General features: G+C 34.2%; 1 protein-coding gene across 1 annotated transcript in view; it reads left to right on the plus strand.

Moving 5' to 3' along the window:
• LOC118190809 (cubilin-like) overlaps positions 1–18,467 on the plus strand; it is a 413,937-nt gene that overhangs the window by 188,510 nt on the left and 206,960 nt on the right. The window contains exons 36-37 of the mRNA XM_085826303.1: positions 489–621; positions 9,392–9,591. Coding sequence (XP_085682429.1) covers positions 489–621; positions 9,392–9,591 — 333 coding nt within the window. The remainder of the gene's footprint in view (positions 1–488; positions 622–9,391; positions 9,592–18,467) is intronic.

Consider the following 18,467-nt stretch of genomic DNA (forward strand, 5'->3'; position numbering starts at 1 on the left):
GGAGCAAATACACTCTTAATTATGTTACAGTTACATGTGTGACACACTTCTTACTTCAATTAAGTAATTGCTTCAGTTCGTAGCGATGGGATTATTTAAATTGGTATTTAAGTGAAGACTTTAGATGCAAAAATTCGTAATGTTCGATATAAGATGCAAAAATTCATAATTTCTGATATAAGATGCAAAAATTCGTAATTTCCGATATAAGATGCAAAAATTCGTTGTATACGTACGATTCAGTTATTCCAGATAAGCTCAGTAAATTATTTATATTTTTGCATTTTCAGAAGATTGTTAATTAGCGTCTAGTGAAACAAGTACACTCTTAATTATGTTACAGTTACATGTTACATGTGTGACACACTGCTTACTTCAATTAGGTAATTGCTTCAGTTCGTAGCGGTGGAATTATTCAAATTAATATTTAAGTGGAGACTTTAGAATTCTGTATGTCGATATTTCATTTTGTTCTTTTAATGCTTTAGACTGCGGAGGCACCTACAAATCCCCAGAAGGAGTATTTACGACTCCAGGATATCCACTCGATTATCCTTTAAGCATGGAATGCATATGGACTATGGAAGCAAGTCCCGGTAGCAAAATCCATATATCTTTTCTGTAAGTAATGGAAAAACAGTGTTAATTTTGAAATAATGACCACAGTATGTGAACTTCAGAGTTTTTAAGTTTTTATTAATTTTTATATGCACTTGGATGTTTATGAAATCCATTACACAGTAATTTAATATCCATTCGGGAAAACAATAACAGCCATAGTAATTAATGCAATATTGTAAAGTTTTTGAACATTTGTAGCTGGATAATGCTGAATTTCTGAACTTCTAAAAAATAAAAAGAAGATGAATAGCAATTTTTGTGATACGTGAATACGGGATAGCAATACGCAAAAGCTGTCGAAATCTAATCACGCATAATATTATACAGGGCGTTTGTTATTAATATTATACAGCGTTCGTTATTAATCTGTTTTTCTAAGTGTCATCTCAGGCACATACTTCCATTTGCGAACTTCTTTGATATAATGAGTAGAATATATTTTTTGGAAATAATGTTGACCATACGCATACTGACAAGTAAACCCTCTCTCCTTTGATACCGGTTTTCCGGAAAACCATATATTTTCTGAACGCTTATATCACAATTATAAAAACTGTGAAACTGAAAAAGAGGGACAAGCGTTTAGGAGCTATAGGACCCACAAAGTGTCAGAAAAGGGTTAGAAACATGACACCTAAAGTCACTAAAATGCTCGTTTCCCGTATTTATATGAACTAATAATATGGTTAGAAGGTGGGGATCTCAATATAAAGGAAGAAACAACTCGTTGAAAAGAAACATTATTTATTGGTATTTTGAAAATTTATTAGTTAATAAAAAATATGAAAGTAAAGATTATCCTTCTTTCCATCTTGCGCTCACAAATCATTATGCAAATATCCATTTACAATTATTAAAACCTGAAAAAAGCATGTCTGCGATGTTATCGTCATGCGATGATTTGTAGGTACTTTATTTTTTACCACGATATTTTCGACGTTGATGTTTTTAAACTGCGAAATTTTTTAACCGCTTTATTTTGGACGACGATATTTTATATCACGATGTTTTAGAGCTGCGATGTTTTCTCTTTGCGATGTTTTTTCTCCCACGATGTTTTGTATCACGACTTTTCGCCTTGCGTAGTTTTCTCCGCGAAGTTTTGTTATTGACTTCAAACAAAAGCTGTTAGAAGAGACAATCAATGTGCAATTCATCATATAAACAGTGAGACAGGAAGAAAGACAGTTCACAATGGGCACATTTTACAAAAGCGATAGCCTCACACTTTGCACACTTATTATTTGTCAATGAATCGAAGCAGTAATCTATTGGCTTAATCCACATTCCAAGTTCGTCGTCCAAGTCTCTGTAGTAATAAAAAGCATACTTAACCAAGGTCCTTAAAACGAGGAATTGATATAGTGAAAAGGACTGAAGGGCCAGAAAACGATAGCGATGCCAAATGCGCTCCTGTGTCTCGATAATGATTGTGCCCGTTATGTAACGAACAAAAGATTTGTAGTGTCTGAAAAAATTAATATCCAGAGACTGGATCTTTCCCGTAAATTCTTCAGGCACCAGTTCTCTTTGTATGACTTTACCATTAGCTACTTCGGAAGCTGACAATGCATGAACATAGAAGAAATTGAGACGCCATTACGGAAATATGTCCATCTATACAATGATACTTTGTGGATTCTATAGCTCTTAAACGCTTGTCCCTCTGCTCCTAAGACTTCCCAGTTTTTCTACATGTAATATAAGCTTTCAGAAAGTATATGGGTTTCCAGAAAACCGGTATCAAAGGAGAGAAGGTTTACTTATGAAATTTCGGTGACAGTGAAATTTATCATTTTGCACATTTTCCCTACAGAATCAACATTCTGATTAGTAAATATATTTAGGGAACTCAGTGTCTATATCTGTATATGCAAAATTCCCAGAGATATATGTAAGAAACAGGAACACTGTCAAAACAGTTAAAATCTAATGGCGAATGCTGCTTTCCCCGAGATGAAAGTATTTCGTATCTCATCTCTACAATTACTCACAAAACTGTCATTTTTAATTTGGGTATAAAAAACGAAATAATTGAAGTCTGCTAATTCGCTGTCAAATGCCTTCAAAACATTTGACGCATAAAGTATGATTTTATTGAAATTTTTAATTAATAACAGCTAGTTAGAGGAACTGAAATTTTTGCCCTCTATGAAATCACATAAAAGTCCTCTCTTCCTTTTCGCAATAATGCAATCTATGCAATCTTCACTACCTACAGGTGTGCAAGACTTTCAGTAAAATTTTGCACACCTGTAGAACAGTCTATTTTAAGACATAAATTTTGCACGCCTGTCTTATTTTAAGAAACCTTTTACTTGAAAGCATTAATCGATGTTAAGAATTTAAGGAAACAAAAGTGTGGGCACATTCTTCAAACTTCTATCTAAGACATTCAAGCAGATTAAAAATTTATATGGTCACTAATTTTTTTATTTGAAATGTATTATTGATTTCTAAAGTGAATTGCTGCAAAACAATCAAACTTCTTTCGTATAATTCTTTACTCTTTGACCATTATCCATAGTGTGTAATCTACTTGCAAGTAAAATATTCAGAATTGCCATTTATTCTTACTTCAAGCGCTAGATGGTGAAAGTATTTTTCGTGGGTTTGTTAAATAACAGCAAGCATAGCATAACAAATATACTTTGCGCAATAAATAAATAAATAAAAATAAAAAATAAAAAGGGGGGACTATATCTTCCGTTCGACTGGGCTGATCAACGAAGTTCAAAGTGCATTTTCAAGCGCTTTTTAATGACCAAATCGTTTCACAATTTTTCACAATCTCAGCGTTTTAGAATATGGAATTGTATATTTTTCTTTTAACAGACTTCTCTCTGACCAGAGTTTTTGATGTTGATATTCTTTTTTTATTCAGTACAGCTTTCTCTGTTAAGTTAAGATTGTGAGAAAAACCTCTTATTTTATCCCAACTATATTAAACATTAAATGAACGAATCCCATGGGTTACTCAGCACTTCTGTTACAGTCGTCTTTGTATGTCTTTCTAGGAGCTAATATATTCGTAGAACTAACCAGTGAGCTTCTAAACTGCATTGTTTAATCAAGAAGAAATTAAAAAAAGAGAGAAACGTTTACCGTCAACCGCAATTTACGTTAAAGCTCTTAGTAACCTTTAGAATATTTTTAAAGAAATCAAGAAGGATTATCTGTTTCTACTTTGGAAGCATTTTATTTTGCTACCAAGTCACTCAATTACTTAAAAAGGAGCACGTAAAACTGCGTCATATTCTTTTAGTCTTTCGGATTAAAGCTAAATATGAAGGCTAAATCATTCCGCTAGTAAGAGAACCAGCATTTTCCTCTGTTCCAAAGCCGTCACTATCACCAGTAAAAATCACTTCGTATTAAAGCAGGAATGGGCAAACAAGGGCCCGCCTAAAGGTGCTACCTGGTCAGCCATAAATTGAAAAGTCTATTACATTTATATAATATATTTACGATATTATTATATACTATACAATATTGCGTATTAAATGCTACTTTATTACTACTATACAAAAATTATTTTTCAGTGCATTTAGGTCTTCCGAGTATTTCTCTGCTTCAATTGCCTTGTGGTTATTAGGTGTCTGCCGATAACATCGCGTCAAAATCATCGCGGACGAAAACGTCGCGGAGAAAACAACCCAAGGCGAAAACGTCGTGATACAAAACATCGTGGGAGAAAACATCGCAAAGAGAAAACATCGCAGTTCTAAAACATCGTGGTACAAAATATCGTCGTCCAAAATAAAGCGGTTAAAAAACTTCGCAGTTTAAAAACATCGCCGTCGAAAATATCGCGGTAAAAATAAAGTATCGACAAATCATCGCAGGACGATAACATCCAGACCTGCTTCTTTCAGGCTTTAATAATTGTAAATGGATATTCCCATAATGATTTGTGAGCGCGAGATGGAAAGAAAGATAATTTTTTCTTTCATATTTTTTATTAACTAATAAATTTTTGCTGAAAAAGTTTGAAGGAAACTTAAGAATAAACTGAAGCAGAACAAGAAATAATTTTCATTATAAAAGAGTATTAGATTGACAAAAGTGAAGAAAATAATCTCATAATTAGCAACTTTTTATAGATAAGGTCATGCAGTTACGTAGCTTCCTTTTTCTAAACATTTTTTGATTATACTTTTAATGAAAAATTACCAGTAAAAACTTTATAAAAATGATTTATTAATGACCTTTGTTAGTTAACTATGTCAGTTTAGAATTCTATTAAGTGCTATAAGTTGCCTTAATTTTCTATGCTTAAATTTCCTTCTTACTTTTTACTTTTTCGGCAAAAATTTATTAGTTAATAAAAAATATGAAAGTAAAGATTATCCTTCTTTCCATCTTGCGCTCACAAATCATTATGCAAATATCCATTTACAATTATTAAAACCTGAAAAAAGCATGTCTGCGATGTTATCGTCATGCGATGATTTGTAGGTACTTTATTTTTTACCACGATATTTTCGACGTTGATGTTTTTAAACTGCGAAATTTTTTAACCGCTTTATTTTGGACGACGATATTTTATATCACGATGTTTTAGAGCTGCGATGTTTTCTCTTTGCGATGTTTTCTCCCACGATGTTTTGTATCACGACTTTTCGCCTTGCGTTGTTTTCTCCGCGAAGTTTTCGTCCGCGATGTTTTCGGCTGGAACCGGTTATTAATATGGCTTGATAAATTCTGAATTTTTTTTTTCTTTCATCTAATTTATCCACAAGTTTAACTTTATCTAAAAAGTAGTTACTGTCCCAGTCAATTGAAAAAAGGTTTTTTTCTTTTGCCTGGAAATCTTCGTTCAGTTTACCTGTTATATCCGTGATAAAATACATATTGGATAATCAATTATTATCGTCCAATTCTTTATAACTTTCGTTTCCGGATTCCGAAAACTGCTTTATTGGCGAAAGATGTTCTACAAATCGTTGAAGTACTTTTCCCCTGCTGAACCATCTAACATCGGAATGAAGCAATAAGATTCCGTGTTCGCTATCAAGTTAATCAGTCAGCAATAAATTACATCTTGCAAGATATGTCTTATGACTATAAATGCTTACCATATTTTAACAAATAAGAAATATAAATGAATGGTTATTTTTAAAATATTTTTGTTCATAGTACATACTCGTGCTGGCGAGCACACACAAAACGATCGGCGAGCACAAGGTTGGGCACCGCTGCCGTAGTCACACCGCAACGTCGTGAGAGTGGCATGCGGGAGCTATGCGTCATTTCCATATAATCCGAGATAGCCAAGGCGGAAAGCATGAGCGGAAAATATTTCCACGATGATATAAGGGATGTCGGGATATAGCAAGTTGGTGCAAGACAATTCATTGTTGCCAGAGAGCTGAATGTCCGTCGTAATATCATCAACAGATTGTGGAATCATAACCAAAGAGATCAAAACTCTTGTAGAAGACTTGTGTCTGGACGCCGGAGGATTACTCCAGCGGCAGACGATCGCTTCCTATTGCTATGTGAAAGACGCCGTAGACCACTAACAGCACGACAACTGGCGTCGCATCTCTCTGTTGCTGCAGGACGGCCCATATCCCTCAAAACTGTGTAGCGTCATCTGCATGAAGGTAGACAATAGCTCGACGACATGTGGTTTGTGTGCCTTTGTCCCCATAGCATATCAGAGAGCGGTCGAATGGGGCCCGCGAACATCGCAGTTAGACAGCAGAGTGGTGTTGCTACATACTCTTTACGGATGAATCTCGATTTAACATCCAGCATGATTGCCGAAGAGTAATGATATGGCGAGAGCTAGGGACACGCAATCGGGCGCAAAATATAGTCGAAAGAGACTATTACAGAGGAGGCGACGTACTTCTATGGGCTCACAGCCGTCCGATATCGCAACAAAGGGAATACTGGTGGCAAAACGTACAAGGCAGAAGAGCCTTTAGATTTATCCCAAGCATCAAAGAGAAGAACAATAGCATTAACCCTTACATAAATTGTTATGTTACTGGACACGGCCCCTTCCCCGCATATTTCTATGAAAGAAACATCTCTGAAAGTGACATATGTGTATATGGAGATACGGGTGATCCAGAGTACAACATTTTTTATTGTCCCATAACAGAGGAACTAAATCTTAAAAAAGCCCCTCAAAGCTTGGATCTGTTTTTAAGATATGCACAACAAATAACCATCTTCGAATAAAAATACAAAAAATAATCAAGCTCTTAGCAGCAAAAACACAAGAGTTATGTGCCCCTATTTAAAAGAATCCCTCTCAGTTTCTCTAACTAGTTACACTATAACTAGGGAAACGTACGATAGCGCAAATCGTCCATAGAACTTTGTATGGCGTACAGATTGCTCATCATATAATTCTTTCAATATTTTTTTTTTCGTTTTGTAAGTTGGCAACTGGATGAGTTGGACTCAAGATGCAGTAAAAAGAATGACGACGATGAAGACGTAAATAAAAATGTATCGAAGAAGTTAATTCAGTTTATACTAATTTACTTATTAAAAATGTAAATACTTTAAATGTAATTAAACGTGCTGTTCTTTCAAGTTTCTTAGTTTAGTAGTTTCTTAGATTTTTTTAAGAAGGTATCCACTACTTTAATGTAACTGCACTATAGCATGTATACTCATAACAGTGATATGTTAAATATAATTAATGTGGTTGTAATGTTCCAACCTAGAATGCGTGGAATCTTAAGAACTGCTAAACGAATAATCGCTCAGTTCAGAAAGCTAGAAACGTAAACGTAACGAAGGGTTAATTACCCTTTATCATTCAAACTAAATTTAACAGTTGACTCCTTCTCGGAGTTTACAGCAAAACCTCCACTTGGGCTTGAACTCAGAAATACTAAGAAATAAAACTTAACAGATATAGCCGAAGCTATCAGGATTCTACAAGAGTTGGTCCCTTAACGCTAACTGAACGGCGAAGCCATTAAAGGCATGAATGGTTATTAATATGGCCATTTGTCTCCGTGCCTCTAATTTGGCGGCTCCGAATTTTTTATTCGATGTCCCTACCTAAAAAAATGCTGTACAAGCATAGCCCCACAAGTGTTGAAAAATCTAGTGCCCAGTATATCTCTTAAAATGCATGGATTTCAAGAAAATGATTACAGCATTACATTGGGGACCGTCCAAGCATAATTTTAAATGTTATCTAGTCAATCTCTTTAGAAATCTTCTCTTATCTTATTGTTACTTTAAGACTTATTACATGTTACAGCGTCTCGTATTCTTAGCAAGCATAAACTAACGAGATGCTAGATAATTTCGTGAGGAATTATCCTCAATTCTTAAGTACGTCAAAATCCAGAAAAGGGAGCAAAGAACCCTTTATTAATTAAGATACAATAACACGCCGAACAAATAATAATTTAGAAGTCAAACAACAAAAATCAGCGTTATATTTTCAAATTTTCACAGGACTAGTTTCGATGGGTTTACCGAACCATCATCCTCAGCTGCAAAAGTGCAAATGAGCGAGGTAAGATATAGTGATTGGATAAGATAAGAAAGCCTGGGCAGGAGATAAGCCACTGGCGCCATCTGTTGATGAAACCAGAACTAAAACATAATTTTTTTAAAGGCTGAAGGCAAAGATGGATTGGAATGAGGGTCGTTAACTAGAACAGAAAGATTTTTTTTGAATGCGAAATGCCTCTAGAAAATCTAGTTCACCAATGGAAGATGTTTTTTCTTATCTAATCATTATAGCTTATATCGTTCATTTGCGCTTTTGCAGCTGGGAATGATCGTTCGGTAAAACCATCGAAACTAGTCCTGTGAAAATTTCAAAATGTAACGCTGGTTTTTGTTGTTTAACTTCTAAATCCTTTATTCACTCAATTTCTTTCACAGACGGCATCGAGCTTACAAAAGCTAACACTTCTGGCTGAACTCAAAAGGTAACAAGTAACTTAAAAGTGAATAGAATTAAATTAGCCTAACTATCTTTCACAGGTTATTTAACACGCAGGCAGGCACTGACTCGTAAAATTCGGAGTAAACAAGCTTAATGGTTAGAAACGTTCCACGCCTTAGAAATCTAAACGCTAGTAAATCAGAGACAGCAACGTGGCCTTCAAGTGGCAGAACACGCTTTCCTCTCTTTCTGAATTCACCTCTTAAAGCGTTCCCTTAAATACTAACTTCTTTCTGCTTTATTTTGATTACACGAGAGCTGACTCATTAACAACTGGCAATAAAGCGTGTGTTGAAAAACGATAATAATAGGAAAGATTGTTTTAAAAATAAAATTTACTATTAGGTAAATTAAATTAATCCCTACAAAGTTTTAAACTTCTGAGTGTTTAATTATTATTTCAGAATTTCACAATGTCCTTGCTACTATCAATCTTTTAAATCTGAATGCTCAAAACGCTGATGTACGCAATGTCTGGTGCAACAGCACTTGTCAGAAGCCAACCGTCTCAACACTGCATGTGGAATTTCGTGAATTGCACACTTTATGTCGTTTACTAAGTCATGCTAAATTCTCAGCGCTATGTATGCGAGGTCGATTCTGTGAGTGCTTTCATTGAATATAATCCAAACACAGAACAATACTACCTCACCTTTTTATTCTCAAATTTATTTTTGAAGTTAGGGATTCCTGACTTTATGAGCATCCTGTATAAGAAATAACATCAGACCTATTATACCCGGTTAGATGCTTTTTAATATGGGTTGTATATATTTAAGTTTAGTTAATAAAAAAACTACAATTCGCAGTTTACTATTTTGGTCTTTCTTTCAGGAACTTTCACCTCGAAGTCAGTGAGCATTGTAATAAAGATTACGTTGAAATCCGGGAAAAGGTTGAATCTGGGCGTTTGATTGGACGATACTGTGGAAGTCAGGTACCAAGTAATGTGACGGATGCCCAGAAACTGTGGATCAAATTTAGATCGGATGACATTGATTCATCGAACGGATTTTATGCGCAATATATCATACGTGAGTCTAGATTTAATTATGCTTGTTTTTGTCTTCTGATGACACAGATTTATAATTTATATACAGTTTAGAAAAAAATATTGTCAACTAAAGTAAGTTACTTATAATTAATAAAGAGACGGCATTGAATTTGGCGTAGATTTAGACAAAATAATCAATCGATTTCATAAGCAAAACAGGTCCCTCTTCACCAGCAGCAAAGAAATTTGCAAGATTGGAATTAGACTAAAGCGACTTGGACTAAAGCTGCATTCCAATCTGCTGCGGCGGTGATGGTCTTATTTATACCCTACTGCAGTAAAGTGAACAGTGAGGTAGCGCCATCTATCGGCAAAATTAGTAACGAAAATTGAAAAATTGAGAGAATAGAATTTTAAAAGTATTTGAAAGGACTGGATTGGATTTAAAATCATTAACTAAACAAATTAACTAAATAAGTTGGTTAGTTGGCTAACTTTATTCGGATACTATTATTTTATACATCTGTGTAACGCTAACCATTATTTACCGAGGCTTTTTTCATGATGTTTTAGAATGTATAAATCATAATTACCGGATCAATGATATAAAAAAATTCTAAATGTTTTAAACTTAAAATACAGGACATTGTGGAAAGTCTCTTTTATTCGTTACATGTAGGGAAAATTAGAAAGAGTTAAACGAATCCCGCTAACTCAGCTACAAGTAATTAATATTTTAACTAACAAAAAGGGCTTTAACGTATATCGTACGGTCGTACGTCCGATTTTAAGGGTTTTTGTTGCCCAAATATGTAAAGCAAAGCTTCTAAACCTTCATTTCTGCATCTTTAACTCCAGAAATAACTTTTCGAGCCCCCCACATGACACTGATTAAGTGATATTTACAAAGCCGCTATACAGTAAAATTTCCAGTTAGTTAAATATTATTATACTTTGATACCAGTTCAACTATACAGTTGTAAATAATTTTAAACGAAACCATAACACTTCAACGTAAGTTTACACTTCAACTTAGCTTCTAGTTTTGTGCAGCTACTCAAGCGATATATCGCTCCGTTTTAGTTTTCCAGAGAAACAACTATAAGCTTAGAAATGTGTTTAAAATTACCCTTTTATAAGTACTTCAACATAACGAATTACGCAGCTTATATACTGTTGCGTTCTATGGGTTCGTAGATTTGGAGTGATTGATAGCGACACTTGATGGAGAATCACAACACAATTTTTTCATCAGTATTACACAGGAGAGTTAAAAAGAGACGCTTACAGCCGTCGAAATGCTACGATAAACGCGCTGAAACAATCAGTAAAACAGGCTATAACGGCGAAGACAGCTCCACGGCAACGCACTAAAGTACAGCTTCCGACTCGGTCGATCGCTCTCGAGCTGAGCTCTAAACTCCAGACACTACTACCACACTACTAAATTCAAGATACTACTGTCTCTGTGTACAGGCAGTGTACTCCTCACTGTACTCTTCTAACTCGATACTCTTCTAATCTGCTATGCCGCGTGCAGGTAGAGTACTTATATACCTTTTGACCTGCCTTCGAGAACATTCTGGAGAAAACCGGTAAGAAATCGATGTAGAATGTTCTAGCTCCGTCTACAGCATATCGCCAATTTTGTCGCCATATGTCGCCAAATGGGCAATTTCATTCCAAATGTGGCAACCTTGCCTTTCCTTGCCATGTTTTGGTAACTCTAAATCCGCTTTGTGGGAAAGCTATCTTACCACAGCTGGGATTTCTTAAGCGTATTATAAAACAAATTGCGGTACTTACGTACTATCGCAACCACGTTAGTAGAAGTAATAAAATTTTCAGAAAGTGCCAAATTCTGGCAACCTTATTCAAAACAATCGTTTCAGTCTAGCAACGTCGCAATTTTTGTATGCGCTCTATTTTATTGTATCCCAAGTTCCAACGGTTTTATGCACAAATCGTGATATCTTTTGCCTTAAAGTTAGTTTTAAAATATAAGTTAGTGAAATCCACCAGCAATGGAAGAAATTACGGTCAAATTTCCTCAGTAATGCAGAATTTTTCTGAAAAATTTCTAAGGGGAACAACGAGGAAATGCGTTTACTAGCTAGCCGCTGCTGCCGAACATTTCTCCGCAGTTCTCTGTTGTTTTTGAAGTGTAAAAAGATTGCTGTATACTTCGTGAGAAGAATAACGCAAAAGAAAATATATGCAGATTTGAAGAATGCTAGTGTTTTATTTTTTAATGTATGACATAATCCCTGTTGAATAATTCGGTAAATAATTGTTCAACAAACTTATAATAAATATCCATAGTATGAGAAGCTTTCTAAAAAGCAAGGCATGAATAACACCATCTCGCACATGTTAGGTAATTTTTACATTTTCACCGATTTAAAAATCGCCAAATTACGCCAAGAAGGTTGCAATACGTACCCAAATTGCTGCTTGCGAGACTTAAACTAACATAAAATTAAGAAATTCAAGGTGTAAATTCACAAAGCAAAATCCTATCGTAAGCGGTGGCTCAGAACTTCAAACCACTCTCGAAACGAGGCTAACAAAAGGCTCAAACCGTTCTTTTTTAAGGGTCGTTCTCAAAAGCTCTGCCATTACTTCCGGAATTTTGTTCTTAAATACTTTAACTAATTTGCATTCTGGTGATAGCCAACGAATATTGAATTAAGAATACAGATGAAAATAATAAGAATAATGGGATAATAAATGTAAAACCTTGCGGTCTACCTAAAGGGCCATTCAGACTGGGCTTTATCTGAGCTAACGGAGACAAATGAATTAGCAGACACATCTCCAAAGCCAGTTCTTCCCCATAGCGCAGCGAGTTGAAAAATCTGAAATGCAAACATAGGGGAGCTAGTCGACACATGGAACTGACTCCATTAGCTGAGATAAAGCCTACTTTGAACGGTCCTTAAGAATATTGCCAATGTAACTCAACACTGAGTTTCGATTCACAACAATCTTACAAACAACAACGGAACAGAAATTGCATATTTTGCTAATCATGGCTTCACCTTATGTAAATCCGCTTGCATTATTAAATATCTAGTTGACTTCTATAAAATGTATATTAAACTTTTTAAACGAACTTTGCACTTAATTTGTATATTTTGCTCCTAATTAATTAGAACACAATGAATATTTTGTTATAATTTTTACCCTTTAAGGATTACATAAAATTTAAATTTTCCCTAAAAGCCATTCTACTGAACGTATTTTCGTAAAATTCTGAAGAACAAAGAATGGTTGTCAGAAGAGACCTTTCTGAAAATTTTTACTACTTCTACTAAGATGGTTGCGACAGTACGTAAGTACTGCAATCTGTTTTGTAATACTGTTATGAAATGCCCAGCTGCGGTAAGATACTTTTCCCGCAAAGCGGGTTTAGGGTTACCAGAAAGTGGCAAGGAAAGGCAGGATTGCCACCTTTGGAGCGAAATCGCCTATTTGGCAACATTTGGCGAAAAAAATTGCCGATATGCTATAGACGGAACGAGGACATTCTAAAACGAATTATAACAGGTTTTTCCCCAGAATGTTCTCGAAGGCAGGTCAAAAGCTATAAATACCCTACCTGTACGCGAAGTAGCAGCTTGAAGTGTACAACTAAATATCTAAAACCGATATTTGCTCGTAAAGAAAACCCACAGCGATTGTTCCGGTTTGAATAAACACTTTTCTCTGTCTTTGAAGCTCAACACTAAAATCAGTAGAAGGTCGTTGATTTAGAGAACGCTGAATGGCAACAGTGTAAACAATTAGTTTACTTTCGATTTATTTGATGCAGCTCCACTGCTGCTGATGAGATGTACACTGCGCAAAAGAGAAAATGGAACAGTTCGATATCTCCCATTCTACTGGGCTGATTGACAAAATTCAAATTGCGTTTTTCATGTCTCGAAAGCGCGACTTAGGATATGTATTAGATTTATATATAGTTTTGTTCTAATATAGGTATTTTGACGCAAAATCGGACTTTTTCTGAAAACACATGCCAATTTTTTTTACATATTTCGATTCTACGATTAAAATTATGCCAAACTGACAAGTTTTGTAAACATCGCACGAGTAGTTTTTAAAAAAAAATTAGGTGTCAAAATTCTAGCTGCTCAATGCTAATTGAATATATATTCATTAATATTTTTTTTATTGAACTTATTTGATTCTTACTTTCATATTTCGAAATTTAGGTTCATTTCAAATAAAATTCGCCCACTTTTTATGATTTATTTTTAAATTTGTATTTTTAAATAATTTTTATAAATTTTTCGAAAAATATTTTGAATTATAACCGAGAAATGTTTTACCATCCTCTTAAAGTAGATGTATTTCTAAGCATACCTGCAAAACATTACAGCTTTTTATTCAAAATTTCCTAAGACATACGTGAATTTACATTTTGGCGCGTTTTGAAATTTGGCATATTTATTATTAGCAATAATAAAGAAAATGTGGTTTACGCACTTTGTTGAAACTATTTGAAAGTGTGAATGATGACTTTTATCCGCTCGTGGACAATGAAGAAAAAGGAAAGGAAAATAGGTTGCTATAAATTAAGAAATTTACGAAGGGAATTATTCTTGGCGCAGCCTGAAGAAAATTCGCCAAGATAAATTTTTAAATTCCTCCATAAATTTCTAGCCAAAAGTTACAAAATTTTATATTTAAACATGATTTGAATCTTAGAATCGAAATATAAAAAAAAGGGGTATGCTATTTCAGAAAAAAACCGATTTTGTGTCAAAATATCTAAGTTAGAACAAAGCCAAATATAAATCTAATATATATCCTAAGTCGCGCTTTCGAGACATGGAAACCGCGATTTGAATTCCGTCAATCGGGGGTATTGAACTTCTTCTTCTTCTTCTTCTTTTTTTTTTTTTTTTTTTTTTTTTTTTTTTTTTCCGCAGTCTACAAGTCTACAAAGATTTTAGATTAGATTCATTTGTTGTTAAATTCCCTTTTAAACTAGAATGAATGTTGATTTAGACAGAAATACCCCTGAACCATACATGCAGAAATTTAGATGTGGTATTTAGATTTATTTCAGATACGCTTCGCCATTTTTATCCATTGAACAGCCTTTTTCTTTTCTTAGATACACACTATATAGTATTTATAATAACTTTAAGGATGTAAGTCTAGATATTTATGTAATATAAGCATTTGCATTTTTCCTCAGAACCTAGTAATGTGCTAAATGGAACGGAAGGGGAAATTGCATCTCCAAGTTATCCACACAAATACACCTTTTCGAATGTAGAATGGACTGTCATCGTCCCATCAGGCATGTTCGTCAGCGTTCGCTTCTTCGATTTCGGGATTGCCGACATTAGTACATCACACTCTTGTATGTCTTCTCTAAATGTAAGTATAAAATTTATTCATTCATGTTCGGATTATATAAAATGTAGACACTTCTCATGTGATAGCCAATCTGCTTTGCCATGTAATGAAAGATCGTTATTTTAATGAAAATTAATCTGTAATAACTTCATTGTTTTTACGTTGTCTCACCATAAATGGCTGAAACACATCTGTAATAATTTCAAAATAGTAATGTGAAATTCATCATAATAATTATTTTTAGCCCAAACGGGTGTTACCCAGAATGGGCTATTAGTCTCGAATTGGGATTTGGCAAAGTATAACTTTAAATGTCAGAATCACTTTGTAAAATGCTGCTACGAATTATTATCCCTCTGTATTATTTTCAAAGAAATTAAATAATGAAAAATATGCATGAATGTATGTATGTTTGTCGCACTATGAAAAAAACCACGGTATCTAGGAACATCAAGCTTTGGATAACGTAATTCCCCACCCGAACATATGCACCTGGAAGCCTGAATTTTGAGTTCCAAATTTTAGATTTCATATTGTGTAAAACTTTAAGGTATGCGAGCAATGGCAACACTGAATAGATTAAAGCGTTGTTATCTGCAGTAGGCGCTCAATCCTGGAACGAATTCTATTGTTTGCTGGAAGAGGCCAAGATTTGTAGGTATGGTACGTGAGAGTAGGGATGAGCTAAGAGGAGAAAGGAAAAGGGATTTTGAGTATAGGGAATTTCAGTCGTTCCGGGATTGAGCGTCTACTATGAACGGGCTCCTGCTTTGTGAGGGTAGCTAGCGTTTCGTTAGTAAGTGTATTATTTATTATTCTTATTGATTGTCTGCTCCTTTTTTTTTTTTACAGTTACAATTTTCTACAATACCTTAAGTAAATAAAAACTTTACAGTTACGTATTGTAACTCCATGTAATGCTCTGTTACTTTACCGTAATAAGAATTGTAATAAATATTAAACTTCGTTGGAATAAACAAAATTATGTAATTTCGCCAAAACGTTATGCCTTTAAGCAAATTTTAAATAAGCATACAATTTTACATTCCAAACACGTATTTCTCTACGAAATATTTTTTTTTTGTTTCATAAATTGATAAAAATTAATCTGTCTTTAAACTAAATGTTCAATAAAACATGGAGCATGAAAATAAGCAGTGAAACTTTTTCCACGGTTCGGGAATAAGTCAGCGAGCATATCCCTTTTTTCCCTAGTACCCACTGAAAGCCATTCCACGATCTAATTATTATTTCCGTTGGAAACCATTCCGGAAACTTTCCTTTCTATTCCTCTCACCTGCGTATATTGAACTCGCCCAGCTGACAATAGCAGGCGTTCCGAGATTGACGGTCTAGTGTTATCTGCAGCGTGCGAGACTGTTTATCGGAAATTTTTAAGATAAGCTGCTTTTAAATGTTTTCTGATTTTACTATTGAATTCAATTTTTTGTGGCATAAGTGCGCAGAACTTGAATTTTAATTAATAAATTTATAACACGAAACGTTAATAAAAAAAGACAAAAAAAATTTGCAAGCTATCTTACTAAGAAAACTGTACACTGATGTAATAAGCTAAGAAAAGACTTAAAAAATTGAAAAATGCATACGAACGCTTAATAACTCATTGGGAATGCTAAACACATGCTGCTTTTAAAATTCTTTTAATGTCGCTTTTGTATTGTACATGGCATAAGTGGGAAGAAAATGATGCCTAACAATAAAGCTAAAAAGACAAAAAAAAATTGGGTTAGTCGGAGGGAGTCTAATAGCAGAATATAATTTTGAATTATAACCTATAGCATTTTTACCACCACCTTAAAGTAGATGTATTTCTAAGCATACTTGCAAAAAAATTAGTTTCTTATTCAAAATTTCCAAAGATATATGTGAATTTGTATATTGGCGCCTTCTGAAATTCAGCATGCTTGTTAATTAATTTTTATAAGCAGTAATAACCATAGAGGTTAGAATAGATGGAGTAAGCCTTCGCCGCATGTCTCGTGCAATGAAAATGAAGCCATGAAACGTCACGGCGTGACGTCATGACTGATAATGGCCGCTTCCATAACCCAGAATGATAAGAATATACTGAAATAGTAAAATAACCTGTTTATGGAATTTACCTATGAAATGCAAAATTAGCTGGTGCACAACCGGGATGATTGTTACAACCGGGATTTATTAGTGCAGTGCTTAAGCACTGCACTAATAAATTTTATCACGCTGAGTAGTTTCAATGCAACTTTAATCAAAACTATTGTCTTATCCGTACGGTGGCTATCATCGGTTGTGACATCACGCTGTCGATATTTTTCTGGCTTCAAGTTTGTGACGTCATGCTTACTCCATCTATTTAAACCTCCATTGTGATAACACCAGATCTTTAACCAGATTGTGATAACACCATACGCACTTTGTTAAAATTATCTGAAAAAACAACAACAATGAGCCATTTTTTCTGATCGTGCTCTATTGAAAAAAGAGAAACGAAAATAGGTTACTATAAATTAAGAATTTCACCATGTTAATTATTCTTGGTGCAAACTGAAAAACGCGCGCCAAGATAAATTTTTAAATTCCTTTGTAAATGTCTCACGAAATTTATGAAGTTATATTTGGGCCTAATTTGAGTCGTAGAATTGGAATATAACAAAAAAATCGTCCAAATTTGTGTCGAAATATCTATGTTAGAACAATGCTGTATATGAATTTAATAGATAATCCTAAATTGTGTTTTCGAAACCTAAGAAACGCATGTTAAATTTCGTCAGTCGGCCAGGCACAACGGGATATTTAGAACTGCCCCCCCCCTCTTTTTTTGTGCAGAGTGTACATACTATGCATTACCTACACTTGAATTTAAAATATTAAAGAAATTTTAATTTCGCATTTGCTTATTTAGATTCGCCATTTTAATGGCCTTTTACAAATACCGTATTTATTCTCACATATCTCGCCATCGCTTATTCAGCCACAAAATTTTAGCATGAAAATTTTAAAAATTTTATTTTAGAGTAATAACATGCAATTCGCGAATTGCTAACACAATGCACTATGTAAGTAAACAGGTGCGCAACGAATGAGCTGTAACTAAATTATGTATATAAATTAGTATGCTTCATCATATTTGCAAAGTTCTTATTTTAACTGCTTTTTCCGAAATAGCATATATATACCATGTAATGTAGTACATATACACCATGTAATTTTCACTTCTCGATTTTTATGAACTGAATGCAGGAGGACGATATACGCGAAAGACTGTGATGTTATTATACTGCATAGCTAACTTATCGATTTAAGTAATCTTAGTCACAGTCATCTTGTGTTACATTGCTCTTTTAGTATTCAAAATATATTAAACTTTATGAACTATTTTTGTTCATTTGAAAAAAATTAAAAACGCGCTTTTGATAATAATCTCAATTTCAGAGTTTTCACAAACTTTCAGCATTCTAACACTAATTTTTGAAACGACAGTTTAGCACGACCCCGTCTATAACAGATCTTTAACCCGAAATTCAGAGAAGAAAATCTTAGAAT

Source organism: Stegodyphus dumicola, chromosome 11 (assembly GCF_044657685.1).
Source record: "Stegodyphus dumicola isolate Sdum_Otavi_A_Nest chromosome 11, ASM4465768v1".
NCBI classification, from domain to species: Eukaryota; Metazoa; Arthropoda; class Arachnida; order Araneae; family Eresidae; genus Stegodyphus; species Stegodyphus dumicola.